Source organism: Balaenoptera musculus, chromosome 15, assembly GCF_009873245.2.
Source record: "Balaenoptera musculus isolate JJ_BM4_2016_0621 chromosome 15, mBalMus1.pri.v3, whole genome shotgun sequence".
Lineage (NCBI taxonomy): Eukaryota > Metazoa > Chordata > Mammalia > Artiodactyla > Balaenopteridae > Balaenoptera > Balaenoptera musculus.
This window is the reverse complement of record NC_045799.1, coordinates 45,621,145-45,641,786: the sequence shown is the minus strand read 5'-3', so window position 1 is coordinate 45,641,786 and position 20,642 is coordinate 45,621,145. Positions and strand designations below refer to the sequence as shown.

Genomic DNA, 20,642 nt, shown 5'->3' with positions numbered 1-20,642 from the left:
GCCCACTGCTGCAACTACTGAAGCCCGCGCACCTAGAGCCCGTGCTCCACAGCAAGAGAAGCCACCGCAATGAGAAGCCCGCGCACCACAACAAAGAGTGGCCCCCGCTCGACGCAACCAGAGAAAACTCGCATGCAGCAACGAATACCCAATGCAGCCAAAATAAATTAATTAAAAAACAAAACAAAACAAAAAAACCAATGTTCTGTTAGTTTCAGGTGTACAGCAAAATGATTCACTTGTATATAGTTGGCCAAAAAGTTCCTTTGGTTTTTAAGTAAAAATAAAAGCACATTTTAAATTTTCACCAAGAACTTTATTGAGCAATGTATTCACCGTTTTGTTCCACTACCTTCTGCCGTTTTTCAGGCAACTTTATAATTCCATTTTCCCAAAACTTTTTATCTTTTTGAGCAAAGAACTGTTCCAGGTGCCTTTTACAGCCTTCCGGGGAATTGAAATTTTTTCCATTAAGAGAATTTTATAAAGACCAAAATAAATGGAAATCCACAGGTGCAATGTCTGGTGAAGAGAGCGGATGACTCAGAACTTCCCAGCCAAGTTGTAATAGTTTTTGCCTGGTCATCAAAGAAACATGCGGTCTTGCGTTATCCTGATGGAAGATTATGCGTTTTCTGTCTGTTTTCCGGACGCTTTTCGTCGAGTGCTGCTTTCATTTGGTCTAATTGGGAGCAGTATATGTTGGAATTAATCGTTTGATTTTCCAGAAGGAGCTCATAATAGAGGACTCCCTTCCAATCCCACCACATACACAACATCACCTTCCTTGGATGAAGGCTGGCCTTTGTTGTGGTTGGTGGTGGTTCATTTCACTTGCGCCACAATCTCTTCTGTTCCACATTATTGTACAGAGTCCACTTTTCATTGCCCATCACGATTTGTTTTAAAAACGGAACGTTTTCCTCACGTTTCAGTAGAGAATCACATGTGGAAATACAGTCAAGAAGGTTTTTTTCACTCAATTTATGTGGAACCCAAACATCAAAGTGATTCACATAACCAAGCTGGTACAAATGATTTTCAGTGCTTGATTTGGATATTTTGAGTATGTCTGCTATCTCCCGTGTGGTATAACATTGATTGTTCTCAGTTAATGTCTCGATTTGTTTGCTAACAACTTCAACTGGTCTACCCGACTGTGGAGCATCATCCAGCGAGAAACCTCCAGCACGAAACTTCGCAAACCACTTTTGACACATTTGATCAGTCACGGCACCTTCTCCATACACTGCACAAATCTTTTTTTGCGTTTCAGTTGCGTTTTTACCTTTCTTGAAATAATAAAGCGTAATATGCCAAAAATATTGCTTTTTTCTTCCATCTTCAATATTAAAATGGCTACACAAAAATTCACCGATCTTGATGTTTTTTTTAAATACACACTGATGTGACAGCTGTCACAATACAATCTAAGAAAATTGTTTCGGACTTCCCTGGTGGTCCAGTGGTTAAGAATCTGCTTGCCAGTGCAGGAGACACGGGTTCGATCCCTGGTCCAGGAAGATCCCACATGCTGTGGGGCAGCTAAGCCTGTGCGCCACAACTACTGATCCCACGCTCTAGAGCCCACAAGGTGCAACTACTGAGCTCACGTGCCACAACTATTGAAGACCACACGCTCTGGGGCCCGCGTGCTGCAACTACTGAAGCCCGCGTGCCTGGAGCCTGTGCTCCACAACAAGAGAAGCCACTGCAATGAGAAGCCCACGCACCGCAAAGAAGAGTAGCCCCCCGCTCACCTCAACTAGAGAAAGCTGCGTGCAGCAACAAAGACCCAACGTAGCCAAAAAAAAGAAAAGAAAATTGTTTCAAATGAAGTTAAAGACAACTAAGCGCTACTAGAGCCATCTTAATGGAAAAAGACCAACAAACGTTTTGGCCAAACCTATACATGTACATGTATCTATTCTTTTTGATTTTTGTTTTCTTATACAGAGTGAGATGTGGAGGGTCAGTGAAAGGGATTGCAGTGAGACACTTGAGTAGGACAGAAAAGACTGATGTCCATCATTTAAGATCATAGTGACTACAGTCCCCACAGAGTGGAACTGAAAGTGACTGGCATTCTCAAACACCATACTGATGATAGAATGCTTTTTTCTTAATGTCAGGGAGGCAGTAGGTTTAAACTTTGTCACCTGTGATTGCTCTGAGAAGGACTGCAATATTACAGTCAGGCTCCACAGAACCAGACCCACTGTTGATTAGTAACGTCTCCCACGGGAGTGAGAGTGGAGAGGTTGGTGTTTACGTTGCTTATTTGATCCTGTATTAATTCCTCTTGACACATTTATTTCTTTTGGAGTCTTTGCAAAGAGGGATTTTCATCTAGAATGTTCTGAATTTAAAGTAATCATGAAGCCATATTACCAGTTCATTTAAAGATGGCCCTTAAAGTTATGGATTTTTGCTCTTTTGGCATGTTTTTGTTTATTTTTGTTTATTGATTTTTTTGAGCTGTTTGGGCATGTTAGTCTGCAGCACTTGACCAGTGTCTGCTGATGGTCAACATTGTCAGTGTTTTATCAGATGGCATCTGTTTCTTCATAAATATGTGTTTTTAATTTTTGCATTCTGAAGTATGGTTTCATTGTATCTGCAGCCATTCTCAATTTAACAGAATATGATTACAAAGCAGCTTTTAAAAAAAAAATTTTTATGACTTGTTATGAATCTGGTATGTTTCGGAAGGAATCCTTTTGTTGGTAGAGGGAGAGGAGAAAAGAGCAGTGGGGGGGGGGTTAGCATTAAAGAGCAGACACCCGCCTTTTGTGTTTTCCTTGAAGATATATTACTTTTGTTATCTAAAGATGGAATTTATATTTTGTCAGTTTGGGAAAGTTTGCTTTTTACCCAACTTCCTCTCATAATTTAATCCAAATGGATTAGTGTGGGGTTTAAAAATAAAAGTGATGACTTAGTGAGTCAGGTGTGCTATTGATCTGTCACATGTGGTGTTTCATTTAATCCCGGCAGTAATCTGTGAAGATGAGAACAGTAGCATCCCCAGTTCAAGTTGAGGCTGACAGGTTGAATAAATTGCCCAAGGCCATGCACCGAGAAAGGCTGGTTTGGTATTTCAGACTCAGGTCTGTCTGACTGAAAATACCCATCTCATTTTCCCAGTGCAACAGTGCCTTCCTGGATTTATTTTTTTACTGGGTTTTGTGAGGGGTTTTGGACAGTATTGGCCATGCAGTATCATGGGTAAAATTGATACTATACATTTTTAAAAGGAAAGTGTTATAAGCTCTATGTGAAATATAATTTTGCTTTGTTGTAACAAACTTTCTTAGCCTGTGGTATGAACTACCTTTATGCTAATTATAGTATCAACAAAATAGCCTCCTGAGCTCTCAATTTAAAAAATTCAGTTTACTCAAAATATCTAATATATTGTGAATAATAAGAACAAAACCTCTACTATGAAAACCTTTTTTGCCACTTATGTTTTTGGTCATTTAACATAAAACTAAAGTTGCAGAAGACTTTAACTTTTTAGTTAAAATTAAAATACTCTAGGGTGTGCCTATCTTCATTAAGTACAAAGGGAAGAGATAATACTGAATTTAAAGTGGTATCCAAGTCTTTGAAATACTAATAAGATGTGCATTTTTCTAAGATGACCAATAGATTTTTATTTGTACATTGAATTTTAAAATAGTGTATGTAAAATAATTTACAGTTATCTGGCAGAGTCTTATTACTAAACTATTGCTTTCCAGAGTGGTTATACTAGGTTGAACACATACCATTTAACTTCATTTTCACCAGCTTGACTATTTTATGTATTATTAATTTATGTATTTATCTTTTTCCCCCTTTACCGTTTTGCTGTTTGATTGGTGGAAAGTGATCGTGAATTCGTAAGATCAGCGAATCACCAAAGAAAAGAAATATTTAAGTATTAATTTTTAAAATTTATAAAATTAAATTGTTCTTTTTTCTTCTGAAGCAGTTTTTACCCTAAGAATGTTCAGATTCTTTTGAGTTTAAGCATAGGAAGCTTGGTACCATATTACTCTTTTTTGGGGAAGTGCAGTAGTCCAAGATCAGTCTTTGTGCTTTCAAAATACGTTTACCAATATCTATTTTAACAGCCTTAAAAAATGTATTACCGTGAAGCATGGTGGTAGTAGCAGTTGGATGTAACTTCTTATGTGAAATGAATAATTAAGTCCTTCCTCTCTAATGTCATAATTGTCTGCAGAGTCCTTCAGTGTCTCCTAATGCGAGTTTCACTTCTGATGGCTCCCCATCTCCGAGAGGAGGAATTAAGCGAAAAGCGGAAGACAGTGACAGTGAACCTGAGCCAGAGGATAACGTCAGGTGAAGCCATTTTTTGGTAGCACTTTGTTAGCAAATTGCTGAAATAGAGGCGGTCTAATTAATGCTATTAGCTCAGAGCAGCAGTGCCTTCAGATGCTTGCCTGTGATCTTTTTATCCACCAGTAATTAATGTGGAGGGTTAGAATAGTCAGTAAATTCCAGTGAGATATGTAAGCTATAGCTGTTAAACCTAAGTATCTAGATTAGTATGCAAGTTTTCGTCCTCCAAGCCACTTTTCCCCCTGAGAGCAGGCGCTAGATGGGCTAAGCATGAGGTGTTTAGCTCTGACTATGTGATCTGAAGGTCACTGTGTGGAGATTACATTTTCAAGCTGCTTAACCCAGAAAGTTCAGTTACACTTGGATACTTGATATAGTTTGCTTTAATCTTCTTAGTTGAAAAGTTTCTTCCTCAAGATGAAATATGTAGAACTTATTTGGTTAAGAAATAAATATGTATATTTTTAAAAACCACAGACTTGTATATGCATAGTTATATTTCATGACAGAGAAGTTTCCCTGTAGCTGTATACTTATCATTTATTTTATTTTTAAAAAATAAATAAATTTATTTATTTATTTTTGGCTGCGTTGGGTCTTCGTTGCTGCACGCGGGCTTTCTCTAGTTGCGGTGAGCGGGGGCCCCTCTTCGTTGCGATGTGCAGGCTTCTTATTGTGGTGGCTTCTCTTTGTTGCAGAGCACGGACTCTAGGCCCGTGGGCTTCAGTAGTTGTGGCACACGGGCTTCAGTAGTTGTGGCTCGCGGGCTCTAGAGCTCAGGCTCAGTAGTTGTGGTGCACGGGCTTAGTTGCTCCATGGCATGTGGGATCCTCCCGGACCAGGGCTCGAACCCGAGTCCCCTGCATTGGCAGGCGGATTCTTAACCACTGTGCCACCAGGGAAGTCCCATACTTAACATTTATAATAGGAAATTTTGATTCTTTAATTTGTCCAGAAGTTGGAGATCATCACATAATAAGATTAACAGCCTCTCCTGTGAGTAAATCTAGGTTTGAATCCTGGGCTCGAAGTGCAAAAGGCCAACAGCCTTAATAAATGTAACTCATTAAGAATTTAGCAAAAATGATATAGTTCAAAGTTAAGCAAACAATGGTGGTCCATATCTCGTGCTTCTTATATAGGATGTGGATGGTGTGTTTATAATTAGAAATGTTCTTTGATGTTAGATTCTAATATCTGTGATGACTGGTCATCGAACATTGACCTGACCTGAGTTTTTATCCTATGCTTCTATAACAATGGATTTCCTCTTAGAGTGTCTTTTGTTTTACTGTGAGGTCATCATGATCAATACTAGCTTAATAGTAAACTTGATTTATTTCGTACTTTATTATTTAATTCAGGTGCTGGGGATAATCAAGGTAGAAATGCTTGTCAAGGAATGCTTGGCATTCTTAGCATTTATTTTGTTCATATTTTCTGTAAAATGGTGATAATCCACATTATGGATAGAGGATAGTTCTCCTGATTGATTTCTGTGAATCCTTTGTGTATGCGGGAAATTAAAATTCGTAATGTGTGCGGGTTTCCCCCGAAAGTAGAGGGGGCCTATGAAACCTTTCAGAGCCGAAATGGCGTAAAGAGGCAGTTACCGTAGGTCACATCTTGCTGCACAAAATAAATGGAGATAAAGCCCAGATGCTCACAGACACAGCTCACAGCTCTGGTGGCAGATGCTAAGGCGCTGAGTGTGATTCCTGGGGAAGGGGCTGGCGGGGCCACTCTTGCTCCTGGGGTGCATGCTGAAAACAAACGTGCTAAACGAGATTCCCACTTTCTGCCTTTTTTTTTTTTAAGTGAAATCTCTGCATTTCTTTCGATTAGAGAAAACAGGTATTAATGGGGGTCTTTTGTAAAAGCAAAGTGGTGTAAAGTGAACTTTTGAAAAGCAGGACATACCTGTATTCTGAAACATGACTGCAGTTAATTTGTAAGATTTGGCACATGGTAGAAAATGGCCTTACTGTAGAATCATCTTGATGTTCTTGATCTGTCCTGATTAAAAAAAAATTTTTTTGGCATCTTTGTGTTCCTTCAAGAAAATGATTTAATCTCTTGGAGAATGAGAAATGAGTACTTTGTGGTTCTTCACGTTGTATTTTCAGTGATTAATGATAACTTAGTGAATTAATTGACCTGCTTCTAAGTTTTACCAGAACATACATACATACGTGTGTACATGTGCATGCGTGTCCTTCTCTTCAACTCTTAGCTCAAAGAGGCCCAAGCATAGGGAGAGTAGGTTAGGTATACACATGATTTCTGCCTGGTTTCTAGATTATTCTTTTATAAATCACTTTTTACCTTTAAAAGAATTACCCATGCAAATCTTTTTTTTTTAAGGCGTTTAATTGACTTTCTCTGTATAGTTTAAATATATTTTAACAAACTGAGGAACTTGAACTATATAAAAATATCTACAGCAAATTTTAAAGTGTAGTTTTAGGGACTTCCCTGGTGGCGCAGTGGTTAAGAATCCGCCTGCCAATGCAGGGGACATAGGTTCGATCCCTGGTTTGGGAAGATCCCACATGCCACGGAGCAGCTAAGCCTGTGCACCACAACTACTGAGCCTGCACTTTAGAGCCCATGAGCCACAACTACTGAGCCCACGTGCCACAACTACTGAAGCCTGCGAGCTCTAGAGCCTGTGCTCCGCAACAAGAGAAACCACTGCAATGAGAAGCTCACGCACTGCAACGAAGAGTAGCCCCCACTCGCCGCAACTAGAGAAAGCTTGCGCGCGGCACCGAAGACCCAATGCAGCCAAAAAGTTAATTTAAAAAAAGAAATGTAGTTTTAGCATTATTCCACAATCAAAAAGCATGTAAAACAGTATGAAAATTTGAGCAAACAAGTGTACTGTACTGTATCTACTTTATTAGCATAAGTGATTATTCTTTTTTTAAATGTAGTTTTATAATGATCTTACTGGAATCAGTGTTTGAGTTTTTGATGTTTAACTATCTTTAAGTTGGTAATAAATCCTGTGAAAGTGGACTTTTTAGAAATAGTTAAATGAAACCGTGTTTGTTAGCATTACTGTTTATTAACTCATTTACATTTCACCTGGACATTAAATATAAATTGATTTGGTGATAAACAGGTAGACAGTTACCATATTAATTCAGCATACACTGGCTTTGCCTGGTTTGTAGGTTATGGGAAGCTGGTTGGAAACAGCGGTACTACAAGAACAAATTTGATGTTGACGCAGCTGATGAGAAATTCCGACGTAAAGTTGTGCAGTCTTACGTTGAAGGACTCTGCTGGGTTCTTCGATATTATTACCAGGTACAAAGAGAATATTTTCCTCTAAACCTCTAGTTAGTCATTTTAGGAACATAATTTCTATAATAATATGTATTATTGAGCTGTATTCTGAGATTAAACCTAGACTTTTTTTTAAGCTTCCTATTTAGAAATTCATTACTTTGAATAATATTTGTTTCTAAAGCTCCTGAGGTGTTAATATATAAACAAAGCTATTTTTTTGTTGTGTCAAAAGATTTCAACACCAGGGAGTATGGTTGAGTATACTTTGTCTTTCAAATGACTAAAGTGTAGTGTTTTTTTTAATTGGAATAAAAAATAACTGAGGAACTAATAGATAGTCACTAAATGACTGAAAAAAGGACAAAGCCTGGAAAATACTAGTAAGAATTTGAAAGCAATTTGAATGATACCATTTCCTCTGTATAACGTAGTGATGTTACTTGAAGTGCTTTCTAATTGGAGTCATCTGTATCTGACTTAAAGCCTTTGATAATTGGGATGTCAGATTGATGAGAGGTTAGGTAGACATGGGAATTGTAACACAGATAGTTAATATCTGGTTTTGTGCTCGGAGAGTGAAGCAAGTTCAGTTTGTTGTGTGATCTGAAATTAGTAAGTAGAAAGTAATTTAATGTGCTGAGTATCAACTATAAAATATTTTAATTTCATGTTTTACTCCTACCAAGATTTTAATTCACCAGGCACAGAGTCAAAACACATATCAGGAAGACTTCTTTTTTCTATGAGTATAACTTGTTTCCGTTTTGATGGGCTTACTTAAATATTTTTATAATAAAGAGAAAGTTTTCACTGAAAATATAGGGAATAGTAAGATGAAGCTTTTGCCTGTTTTACTCTCAATCACAGTGATGTGCCTTCCTCACCTGTAGGCTCAGTAAATGTCAGCTGCAGCTGCTCTTCATTTTATTTGATGATGGCAGCTCTAGAGTTGAAAGAAATGCCACCAAACACATTATAAGGATAAAAATCTTCACCAAATTGTGTTTGTGGATATAAAGTTTGGTATTAACTACTGATTATTAAAGGTGTTTTGCAGTATTTTTTAAATCAAAGGGCCATTGATACGAAGTAAAAAGTTCAGATTTAATCAGAATAACTTAGGACTCGTGGAAAAACTTAATGCATGGAATATATACTAGAAGTCGTGTTTTATAAATAGAATATATAGGTTAATAGTCTAATTTTTATTTGTTTTTTTCTGTGTATATCATTAACATAGATTTTTGGGTTTGCTGTTTTTAATGATTCCAGGGTTGTGCGTCCTGGAAGTGGTATTATCCATTCCATTATGCACCGTTCGCTTCAGACTTTGAAGGTATTGCAGATATGGCTTCTGATTTTGAGAAGGGTACCAAACCGGTAAGCTTAACTATTCAGAGCCGTAAAATTTATAGAATTTTGGCTTAGATAAAAATTGTGTGTTGTATATTAAAGTTTTTTTTTTCTTTTTTACAGTTTAAACCACTGGAACAACTTATGGGGGTTTTTCCAGCTGCAAGTGGTAACTTTCTACCTCCATCATGGCGGAAGCTCATGAGTGATCCCGTGAGTCTTTTAGTATTTTGAGTGTGTTGGTAACTGGGTTTTTGTCGTACGTTTTACCAACATTAGCCACAATTTGTTTTGCATCTCATAGTTAAGAGAGCGAAGTGCAGATAAAAAGTAAAAGTATTTGAGTTCCGTATATTTTTCACCACTTTATTTTTTTTCTGCTTTCCTTGGCCATCAGGACCCAACTTAGTAAAAAAAAAAAAAAAATCATTTGTGTTTGGGAGAAATTCTTAGAACAGTTTTTTTATTCTCAGCCTACCTGTAAGCCATTATTTTTGGTTGTTCCAGCCTTTGTGGTGGCTGCTAGAGCTAAGGCTGGCCCGCTTGAAATCCCCTCCCAGCTGGTTTTGTGGGCGAGGAGTGAGACCCAGCTGGGAGGTGGGGTTGTCAGTAAGCTCTTCACTCTACACTGGGTCCACATCTGTCTGCTTTAAAATTCCTCTATAATAATGCCTTTTTTTTCATCTTTTAAAATATAATTGTTAATTTTGTTTCACTAGACCTGCAATTAAAAGAATACCATTTTTAAAAGGAAAAGACGCTCATTTTCTTATCAAGCATGATAACATGATCAAATGTTATATCAAATTCTTTGTAACAGAAATATGTGACTTCACTTTTTGAATCTTTACTTGTCTTCCTGGTATAGGATTCTAGTATAATTGACTTCTACCCGGAAGATTTTGCTGTTGATTTGAATGGGAAGAAGTATGCATGGCAAGGTAAAATTTAGACATTATTCCTTTTCGTTAAAATAATTTTCTCTTGGTAAAACTGTGCACAAACATGATTTATGGGATGAAAGAATTTCTATATTTTGCCATCCAAACTGGGATTAGCAATGATTGATATTCTAATAGTCACACTATGGTAAACAATAAATGGGTTGAAATACATTAATCATATTTTTTATCTCCTTTGTGATTAATTAATGGGACTTGGGACTTGCTCCTTTCAGTCACTGACGCCTTGTGAGGTTGCTGAGCAATGTAGAAACATGAGAGTGTCCATGTGGAGATTTACTTACACTCTGTGGAAACTTTTGAAAAATATATTAGAAATTTAGTTTACATACTTAACATTAATCATACTTAAAGTTTATTTCTTATTTATCTGTACATTATTTCCTCATTCCATTCTGTTCACAGACTTTGTAGAAAGAATGGCAATAAAAATTAGTAGTAAATGTAAGGTGATATTTCCCACTCAAAAAATGTGTGATGACAGTAAAACACAAGAAAGCGTCTCACACAGTAAGCCAATTGTTGTTTCACACCAGAGTCCCTTTCAGCAAATCATTTTAACCTCTTCTTCCACCATATATTTTTCTAGAATGATAAGCATGTTTGGTAATACCATGCTTTCATTCTTTTTCCCTGATTATTCTCTGGGGTACAGAGACCAGTAAAATAACTCAGAGAGAACTGTGGAGGAAAAGGGGAATAAATAATAATTTACCAATTGAAATAATTATTTTATGAGATTTTAGGGTTGACTTTTGATTTATGTAGTAACAGGAATTTCATATTACTTTAACAGAATGATAGTGGGAAATGCAACCCGTTGATTGGGGCTGTGCAAGTGTTGTACTCTGTGGGCATATTGTGTTATAGGTAAAAAGATTGGGGTCTTAGGTTGTTTTTGAAGATGCTTTGTAGAGGAGTAACATAGAGGGAGAGGAGGCATAGGAGAACAGGAAGTAGTAAAGTAAAAATAAAGTTATTTATGTAAGTGTTCATTAAATGAATAAGTAAATATATAAACATGCAGATGACTTACTGACTATCACTGTAGTATAAATTGTCCAGAGGAAAAGTAAGGCAGTGCACATCAGTTAGTTTCTCCACACCCTTGCCAATATTTATTTTGTTTTTTGATAATAGCCATCTGGATGGGTGTGAAGTGGTATCTCACTGTGGTTTTGATTTTTCATTTCCCTAATGATTAATTATGTTGATCATTTCTTTTTTCATGTGCTTATTAGCTGTTTGTGTATCTTTTTTTGGAAAATTGTCTTTTCAGGTCCTTTGCCCATTTTTGAATTGGGTTTTTGTTGTTTCATTATAGGTGTACTTTATATATTATTAATTTTGATGAAGTCCAGTTTTTGTTGGACTATTTTGTTGTTGTTGCCTTTGCTTTTGGTGTCTAAGAAATCACTGCCAAATCCAGTGTCATGAAGCTTGCTCCCTATATTTTCTTCTAAGAGTTTTATAGTTCTGGCTCTTACATTTAGGATGTTCAGCCATTTTGAGTTAATTTTTGTATATGGTGTAATGTAAGGGTCCACCTTCATTCTTTTGCGTGTGGATATCCATTTTCCCACCACCGGTTGTTGGAGAGACTGCCCTTTCCCCACCGAGTGGTCTTGGCACCCTTGTTGAAAATCATTTGAGTGCGTATGAGGGTTTATTTCTGGGCTGTTTATTCCATTGGTCAGAATGTCTGTCTTATGCCAGCACCATACTGTTTTAATTACTGTAGCTTTGTAGTCAGTTTTGAAATCAGGAGATGTGAGTCCTCCAACTTTATTTTTCTTTTTCAAGATTGTTTTGGCTGTCTGGGGTCCCTTAAGATTCCAAAAGAATTTTAGCATGGGTTTAAACTCAGACCTTTAATATTTTTATATTTTATATAAATATTTTCATTTATTAGACTCTGTAGCAAGAACACACCTTTCTTGAGGTTAAATTTACTACTGTTAGGAGATGTCGTTTTTTCTCCATACCTATCTTTAAATCTTATGGAAAGTAATGATAATACTTAGTTAAGTTCTTGCCTAAGTTGAGTGCATCTTAAAATGATAGATGATAAAATGTATCTGGGTATTTTTCCAACATTTATTGACCATGTGTACTTACAATTATTATATATAATAATATAGCATAGATATTTCGAATGCTATGTATTTTATATATGAACAGAGAATTTAAGTAATTTGATCAGAGTCACACAGTGTCAGAACTAAGATCTGAACCCAGAGAGTCTGACCACTGTGTTTAACTAAATATTACCACCATTTGGGCTGCCTCTGGGCTGTTGAGAGGTTTAAATGAACCAAAGCATGTAACATAGGAAATAGGTGCTCAGAAAAAAGTAGCTGCTGCTGCTATCATTTTTACTATCATATCATTCTCGAGCACTACCACTGTCACACCTGGGTGTAAGGCGTCCTTCCTCCCTTGGCCAGTAGGGCTCGTTTGTTACTTGTTAACCATATTGCTGTCATTAGCACTGCAAGTTGCTTACTGTTTGGAGTTAGCTTCTGGAGTTGATATTGTAGGAAAATCTTTCTGATAATTTGTTTAGATCCTAAATCTATTAGGTAGAAAACGAAAGGTAGATAATGTTGTAGTTTTTCATGTTATAACTTTTGTTAAGTGAATGACTAATTACCACTTGAACAACTTTCTAGGTTTTTTCCATCTAAGTGTTTACCAGCTTTTTAGGCCCCATAAAATTCACACTAGAAGTTAGTATTCTCCTTAACTAGGTATTCTCCTTACTTGTAGTACAATTGAAGACGTTTCCTAACTTTGAAAATATGGTAGCTAAATAATCAATGACAACTTTGGAAACCTTTCATTTCTCATCATTTTAAAGGGAAAAAATCACGAATACAGCAGTTTTGAGTGGCAGTAGTTTCAAAATTATTTAGCTTTATTTAACATTTCTCTTTGCTATTTATCTTAAAATTTTTATTTGGCCAAAATACTATTTTTACTGTATACAGCAGCACTTATTATGCTTCAATAACTTCGTATATTTTTCTAGTAATAGATATTGTATTACTGGTGTGTTTCTTTGAAGATTATGCACATGGGTCCAGATAAAGCAATGATCTCAATTCTAGCACACTCCGGGGAACAATTTTCAGCCTGAAAATAATCATCTATTCTACCCGCCCCTAAAGTTAATTTAAGCAAACAAGTGTCTAAAATTTTTGTGTGTATAAGTTAATTATAAGGTCTTAAAATGTAATAGAATATTATGCAGTTGTAGAGCTGCAAGAGTCATTTCAAGTATTCTAGTTAAACAGAACTTCTGAGTATTTTTTTTGAATCATCTCTGTACAAAAGAAGAAACCAAGGTCCTAAAAAGATGAAAGGATAAACCCAAGCCTTTGGGAGATTGACTGGTTTGCCCGAAGGCATCTAGTAAGGAGAGCGAGAACAGAGAGAGGCTGGTGTCTAGGTGGCCACTTGTTCATTTAATTTAAAAATTTTATTATCACAGAGTTAAGATCAAAACATGGTTTTCCATATGAGCCATTTTAAGGGTAGGAAATTTGGAATTTTTTCTTCTACAGTTGAATTTTGGCTAAAGATTAGAGTTCAGTTCCCGAATGTTTTTATATTAGCAGGGATATTCTACTAGAAATGTTCATTTGGACCAGTTGGAATTTAGGTGACCCTAATAGTTGGGCGGTTGGTGTGCATTTATGTTCCCAGGTGTGGCTCTGTTGCCATTCGTGGATGAGCGAAGACTGCGAGCTGCCCTGGAAGAGGTGTACCCGGACCTCACCCCTGAAGAGAGTAAGGCCAGCGCCCCACTCAGGCAGCACTGAGTCTGTGGGACACAGACTTCACGTTTCCTTATAAAATTAGACCATTTTTTTTCATTTGTGAATTTTTCACAAAGGGGGCATAAATCATTGATTTTACTTCTTTGTAACAAAAGTTAAATTTGTTTCTTAAAATTTATTATCTGTAAATTGAATAGTAATTAAATGAAACTTTTAAGTTATAAGTGTTAGATTTCCTCCATCTCCCTTCTTCCCTTCCTCCTCCCCTACCCCCCAAATAACAATAACTTTGCTTGAAGGTTAAGTTGAGTCAAAAGCATTTGCTCTCAGAGTGTTAACTTGAAATGTTATTTTTCACAAAAAGTGGGATTTTGTCATTAATATTGACAGTTAAAATATTGGGAAATTGCAAGGCTGAGCTCAATTGGAAAATTTATTTAATACCAATGTAACAAACCTATAGAAATAGTATCTCCATCAATCATCCTTAGTATAATTTTTGTCCTCAGATGATACAATTTGTATTTCCTCAGGGAATGTTTATTTCTTATAATAAGAAATTGAGTTCTGTATAAATAAGAAAACTCTGACCCTTATCTTGCAATCCCATAATAATTCAGGTATATTTTAGTAATTTTTTTTTTGATAGTCATTGATTTTTGAAACCTTATCGTCAAAGTTTTTTTTTCTTCTGCAGAGACATATCACCTGTTTAGACCTATTATTGTTAAATTATTTTTCACAAACTTTAAGTTTTTAAAATTTAGATGCATCTTTTAATTTTGTTGTCATAAAAATTGCTCTTGCAGGTATAATTGTTTGATCTTTATTCTTTTCCTACTTTCCCCCCAGATAGAAGAAACAGTCTTGGAGGCGATGTCTTATTTGTGGGGAAGCATCACCCACTGCACGACTTCCTTTTAGAGCTGTACAAGACAGGTTCCACAGAGGTACGGTCTCCCTTCCATCATGAAGTGTTTTTAAACAGTATATTTATTTGGTTAATTAATCAGGAATACCTTTTTTACATTTGGTAAAATATAAACATGATTTACCATTTTAAGCATTTTTAAGTGTATAATTCTGTGGCATTAAGACCATCTACAAAGTTGGGCAACTACCACCAACTGTCTGTTTCCAGAACTTCTTCATCTTCCCAGTCAGAAACTCTGTACCCATTAAACAACATTAAACACTGCCTCTCCATCCTCCCCTCCTCCCAGCCTCTGGTAACCTCTCTTCTTCTTTCTGACTCTATGAATTTGCCTAATCTTGATACCTCACATAAGTCGCATCATACAGTAGTATTTATCCTCTTGTGTCTGGCTCACTTCACTTAGCATAATTTTTCAAGGTTCAGCCATCTTGTGTCAGAATTTCCTTCCTTTTATGGTTGAATAATATTCCATTGTGTGTATACACTACATTTTGTTTATCCACTCATCTGTTGATGGGAACTTCAGTGGTTTCCACCTTTCAGCTGTTAGGAATGTTACTCCTGTGAATGCTGACGAACAAGCATATGTTTTAGTCCCTGCTTTCCATTCTTTCGGGTGTATAATCAGGGCTGTGTTTTTCCACAGTCAATGGATGTACCACCTGAACTATGCCATGGGATTCAAGGAAAGTTTTCTTTGGATGAAGAAGCCATTCTTCCAGATCAGTAAGCATTCATTGTATATAATTGAAACGATTGGGAGGATGTATAGTTAGCATTTTTACTTTGTTGCCTAAATGTTTCATTTTCTAGTAATAATGAGAAAGTAGTGAGAAAACAAAACAACAACAGAATACCCCTGGACTGAAAAAAGACTTGGGGTCAAAGCCCAGCTCTTGGGGCAATCCGCAAGGTCAAAACTATTTTTATAATATTACTAAGGTGTTATGATGCTGTTTGCCTTTCTAACTCTTTTCCTCCCTTGAGTGTATGGTGGAGTTTTCCAGAGGCTAAATGTAGTGTGATATCTCAAGAGATTGAATCTGAAGCGGATAACAGAATCCAGCTATTAAGATAGATACTAAGCCATGTATTAAAGAAAGTCAAAACATAACATTCTTCTCATTTGTTTTTTGTTTTGCTTTGTAAAATATAGTGGTTTTTTCATAAAAATGTTATATAAATTAATGGTAGGTTTATTACTAAATTGTCTTAGGTTTTCAATAATAGGTTTATTTATATAAATAAATATATTATAAATAAAATAAATAATAAATAAATATATTATAAATAAATAAATAAAAATAAATAAATTTATTTATTTATAAATAAATATATAAATATTTATATTTATTATATTTATTAATATTATATATATAAATAAATATTATTTATTTCAATAATAGTATTATCTTTAAATTAGTGTTTAAAAATTTTCTTAGTTTTAATTTTTAATAGGTAAATATTGACAGATATAACCAACATGAACAGAAGTTCTTTGGGGTCCTCAATTGTTAAGAGTGTAAAGGGGCTCTGATATCAGAGTTTGAGAACTGCTGCTCAAGGGTGTATAGATACAGGAATAGAATTGTGGGTCATAAAATACGTGTATCTTCATCTTTTCTAGATAATATCAGGGGGGTTTCCAAAGTGATTACACTATTTTATAATCTGTGTCAGTTTGTGAGAGATCCTATTGCTCTGTGTTCTTGTAAACTCTTGGGATTGTCACGACCTTAATTTTTGTCAATTTGGTGGATGCTTGTTGGGATCTTGTGGTTGACAGTTGTATTTCTCTGATTACTAATGAAATTGAATGCCATATGGTATATCTCTTTATTTGGTTTTCCTCATTTATGAAATACCTGTTCTGTTTTTCTATTAAGTTATCTGTTCCCTCACCTCCCTCTTTTTGGTTTGTAGGTATTCTTTACAAATTCTGATAAAAGCCTTTTGCCCATAATTGTTTTCTGTTAGTGAGATCACAAGCAAGGAAGACAAGGCCCTTTGTTAAAGATATATACGATTATATTGTTTTGCTGGTGCATTTTAATGACTCCTCAGAAACATAGCAACATCTTGCTTCCACTTATCCAAAAGGTTACAATTCACAAATAGATGGTTCTTCTCTTGTTTCTTTTTAGAATAGTATGTTCTCCTGTTCCCATGTTAAGGGATCTGACACAGAATGCTGCGATCAGGTAAGTTTCCCCAAACTGCTGACATTTGCCCAGAATGCAGCTCTGAACTTGCAGATAAGTTTAAGAAGACTGGTTCACCGGGAAACGGTAGCTGTTATTACAGCAGTGCTTTGAGATTGGAGAGTCCCTGTGTTGCAGACCTCCGAGTAGAGCCTCTTGACTTTAAATTATGTATATTGTTAAGGTTACTGATTTAACAAGCTTGCTTCTCTGCTTTCTGGTTTCCCCTAACAACCTCTAATTCTTCCTGGATTAGAAAAGTGGGAGGTAGAAAGTAGGAGTTTCCAGGAGTAGTTTGCTGTGTATGTGCAAACAGACCTCTTCACCCCAGAGGCCCACACAGCTTCACCGTATTGTACGACTATTTATTACATTTATAGTCGTGGCCCTGCAGATTTTAAAAACAAAACTGTTACTATACTTTATTTTGGTTAAGATGAAATAGAATGAATTTGTGGAATTTTTTTATCAACAATTATAAACTTAAGGGGCTAATTTCTGCTATCTGGAAAACTTATACTTCGTTTCTTCAATGGTGACAGCATTTACTACTGAGTATGTAAAATATAATATAGCTATTTAGATAAAAATCAACAAAGTTACTACTCATTTATGTAACTGTTGTATGTAATTACTAATCTTGATGGCAGGGTTTATGTTGTTGTTTTCTTCAGTCTTTAGATGAGAGTAGGGCAAATATTCTAGTAATTCAAGGATTTTGTAAAAGCTGTTCCTGAATACTCCTTTCCCACATTAATTCTCTCATTCTCAGGGAATATTTTGGATTTTACTTAGATTTCTCATTGTGACGTATAAGCATGTTTATTTTCCTGTCTTTCATGGATTTAGATAGCAACTGCCATTCTAGAAAGGCTTTTACTTAAAGAAAACCATTGTGAATTTGGAAAATCTTCCTAAATTAGTTGCCTTTATTTATCTCTACCCACGATTTTTGTTTATCTTTGCACATAATTTGTCCTGGCTCTTTGTCTGTGGGCTCTTTTGTTAAGGGTGGGATTCAGAACCGTAAGCCAAGCTGCTGTGCCCACCACAAACAGCCTGGCTGCAGCAGAGCCAGTGTGGACTCTGTGTAGTAACCCCTGGGGTCTTTGGCTCCCAGCCGAGCTTCAGGCCAGTTACTCCCACCTGTCCTCTCTGTTTGCTGTGCTCCTCAATTTCTCAGCATGTTCTCAAAGGTCTTCCTTCACAGCCCTCTAGAAATAGTTAATTCTTCTTAGTTGTCTAATTAGGATAGAGACTTGCCCAAGGGAGGAGTTACAAACTTGACAGATCCTGGAGTTTTTGTTTGTATGATGATATGGTGGTGGTGATTTCTGAGCCTGAAATGGCCTTTGGTATTGTTTGGTATCCACTATTTTCACAAGATTTATTAATTTATAAAAGAAATCTCAGATTCAGCTGTAAATTCAGGTATATGTTGAATATAACTTCATAATAAAATTGACTTAATTGAGTTGATTTCCTAGAGATTCGTGAAAGACCAAAGTGTTAACTCTTACCATATGAGGTGATTTTCAGTGTTTTCTCTGAGGGGTCATGTTGAGGCTGAGATGCAGTTTACTGTAGTTTTGCGTGTGTTTGTTTCAGGGTTTCTTGTGTATCCTAGTGGGTTTTTTTGCTTTATAAACAAAAAATCTGAAAAGGTAGCCTCCATAGTCAGCTGCCAGTTATTTCTGTCTGTTTTGACTCTTAATATTTTCCCCCTTCTCTGTTTGCATGCATCTGGTATTGCATTCCACGTTTGAGAAGTTGTTTCCTCACATTGACTTTAGGTAGATTCTTCCCATCGTGTAGGTCTTATCTATAGTATTGAGAAAGTATATTTTAGAAGTTATTGAAGTGCCTTAAATTCATAGAAGGATTCTTAGAGAATACAATCAGCTGTTACCTAGGATTTTTTTTTTTCCAACTCTGATTCCATAAATCGTCCAACATAGCAGTAGTGTAACCTTGAACAGAACTGAGCCACCTCCCTGAGTTTTCCTCATTCTGCTCTTCCTCCACCATTGTAATTTGCTTAGCAGAGTATTTTAGAATAATTCTTTGTCAAATTTAAATATATAAAACCTGTATATGATTTTTAAATTACAAAAAAGTTATCTTCCTGGTGTAGCAGCACAATTTTCTATCCGCCTGGGGGAGTAGATGCACGCACACCCCCTTGGTCTCACCTCGGACTCTGTGTCCACACTGGCTGCTTTGTTCTGCGCCCCTCACACGCCTCCTTGCCCATCTCTCCGTTCTGTCCCTCGACCTCCTGTTCCCCCAGATGCCCAGACTTAGGAGCTTTGGCTTCTCACTTTACACGACTCCATGTACCTACACCACTGCTCTGGAATATTTTTTTCTTCCCAATTATTTTTCATATATGGCTTTTCCCAGTGAGCCTGTTTTGTACTCTCTCCTCCTGGATTACCGTGGTGCTCTCCCAGCTGATTTTTTTTTTTACGCCACCTTCCTTCCCACTGAATCTGTTGTCTCATCTTTCTTAAACACTGCCACCCCTCGGCGATCTTTGGTTCCTGCCATAATTTGGTGGAGCCGTGCTCTGTGCCTGAGTCCCCACAGCTCCTCAGGGACGCCTCCTCCTTGCTCTCCAGGCTGGTCCCTTCCGTGTCCCACTCATCTCTGTGCCTTCCTCCCAGTGCTTGGAAGCTCTTCCCTTTGCCTACCCTTCATTGCTTTTCTTCTCAGAGGTAATCTGGGTTTATGTAATCTTTAGAGATGTTTTCATTAGTGGCATTGTCAGATTTCTCTTTTTCTCTCATGGCACCTGGCATCCTTCTAAACCCATGTAAAAGCTTGGCTGTGCATAGTGTTGGAACCCGTGCTTGCCAGAGTCTTCTAAGAGCCCAGACTTACTTCTTCAGAGGACTGCTTCTCAAACATTCTGTGTTCACTTTTGGATGGATCAGGCAAGGGATAGAATGTTTTCTGTCTTCAAGGAGATTTTTTTTTTTTAATGGTATTTATTTATTTATTTATTTATTTATTTATGGCTGTGTTGGGTCTTCGTTTCTGTGCGAGGGCTTTCTCTAGTTGCGGCGAGCGGGAGCCACTCTTTATCGCAGTGCGCGGGCCTCTCACTGTCGCGGCCTCTCTTGTTGCGGAGCACAGGCTCCAGACGCGCAGGCTCAGTAGCTGTGGCTCACGGGCCCAGTTGCTCCACGGCATGTGGGATCTTCCCAGACCAGGGCTCGAACCCGTGTCCCCTGCATTAGCAGGCAGATTCCCAACCACTGCGCCACCAGGGAAGCCCCAAGGAGATGTTTTTAAAATGTGAATGTACATGAAGATAGATTTGTAATGTAATGACCATTACTGCCGTGTTTGTAAGACTCATGGTTGGCAAGCAGGTAACTTGAGATCCAAAACCTGAAGAAGTGGAGGACATGGAATCAGTAACAGACTTGATGGTTGGGAACACTTGGGAGGCTTTAACTTTCACTGCCTGTAATACTTCATAGGACACAACTGGTTGACCTCTTGTGATAGGATGTCAGAAAAGACATTGTTAAGTCCTATAAACTCTTTAAGTGCTTTAAAATGTCAAGTATATGGATCATGAACAGTTTGCAGTGGTTTGCTGATTGAGCATTAATTATGGAATGTATCAGGGAAAGGTAAAAATGAAAAGATTTCTGGAGTTTTCTGCTTTCTTTGTGATGTGTGCTAGCACTCTCAATAGTAGTACTTAAATAGCATTTCTAAGGATAATTCTTAAAGTGAATGGAATTGG

General features: G+C 36.9%; 1 protein-coding gene across 1 annotated transcript in view; it reads left to right on the top strand.

Annotated features, from left to right (window-relative positions):
• XRN2 (5'-3' exoribonuclease 2) overlaps nucleotides 1-20,642 on the top strand; it is a 78,605-nt gene that overhangs the window by 32,792 nt on the left and 25,171 nt on the right. Inside the window, exons 16-24 of the mRNA XM_036826377.1 lie at nucleotides 4,232-4,350; nucleotides 7,530-7,665; nucleotides 8,920-9,027; nucleotides 9,124-9,213; nucleotides 9,869-9,941; nucleotides 13,671-13,754; nucleotides 14,597-14,694; nucleotides 15,328-15,407; nucleotides 16,826-16,882. Of these exons, the coding sequence (XP_036682272.1) occupies nucleotides 4,232-4,350; nucleotides 7,530-7,665; nucleotides 8,920-9,027; nucleotides 9,124-9,213; nucleotides 9,869-9,941; nucleotides 13,671-13,754; nucleotides 14,597-14,694; nucleotides 15,328-15,407; nucleotides 16,826-16,882 (845 nt within the window). The remainder of the gene's footprint in view (nucleotides 1-4,231; nucleotides 4,351-7,529; nucleotides 7,666-8,919; nucleotides 9,028-9,123; nucleotides 9,214-9,868; nucleotides 9,942-13,670; nucleotides 13,755-14,596; nucleotides 14,695-15,327; nucleotides 15,408-16,825; nucleotides 16,883-20,642) is intronic.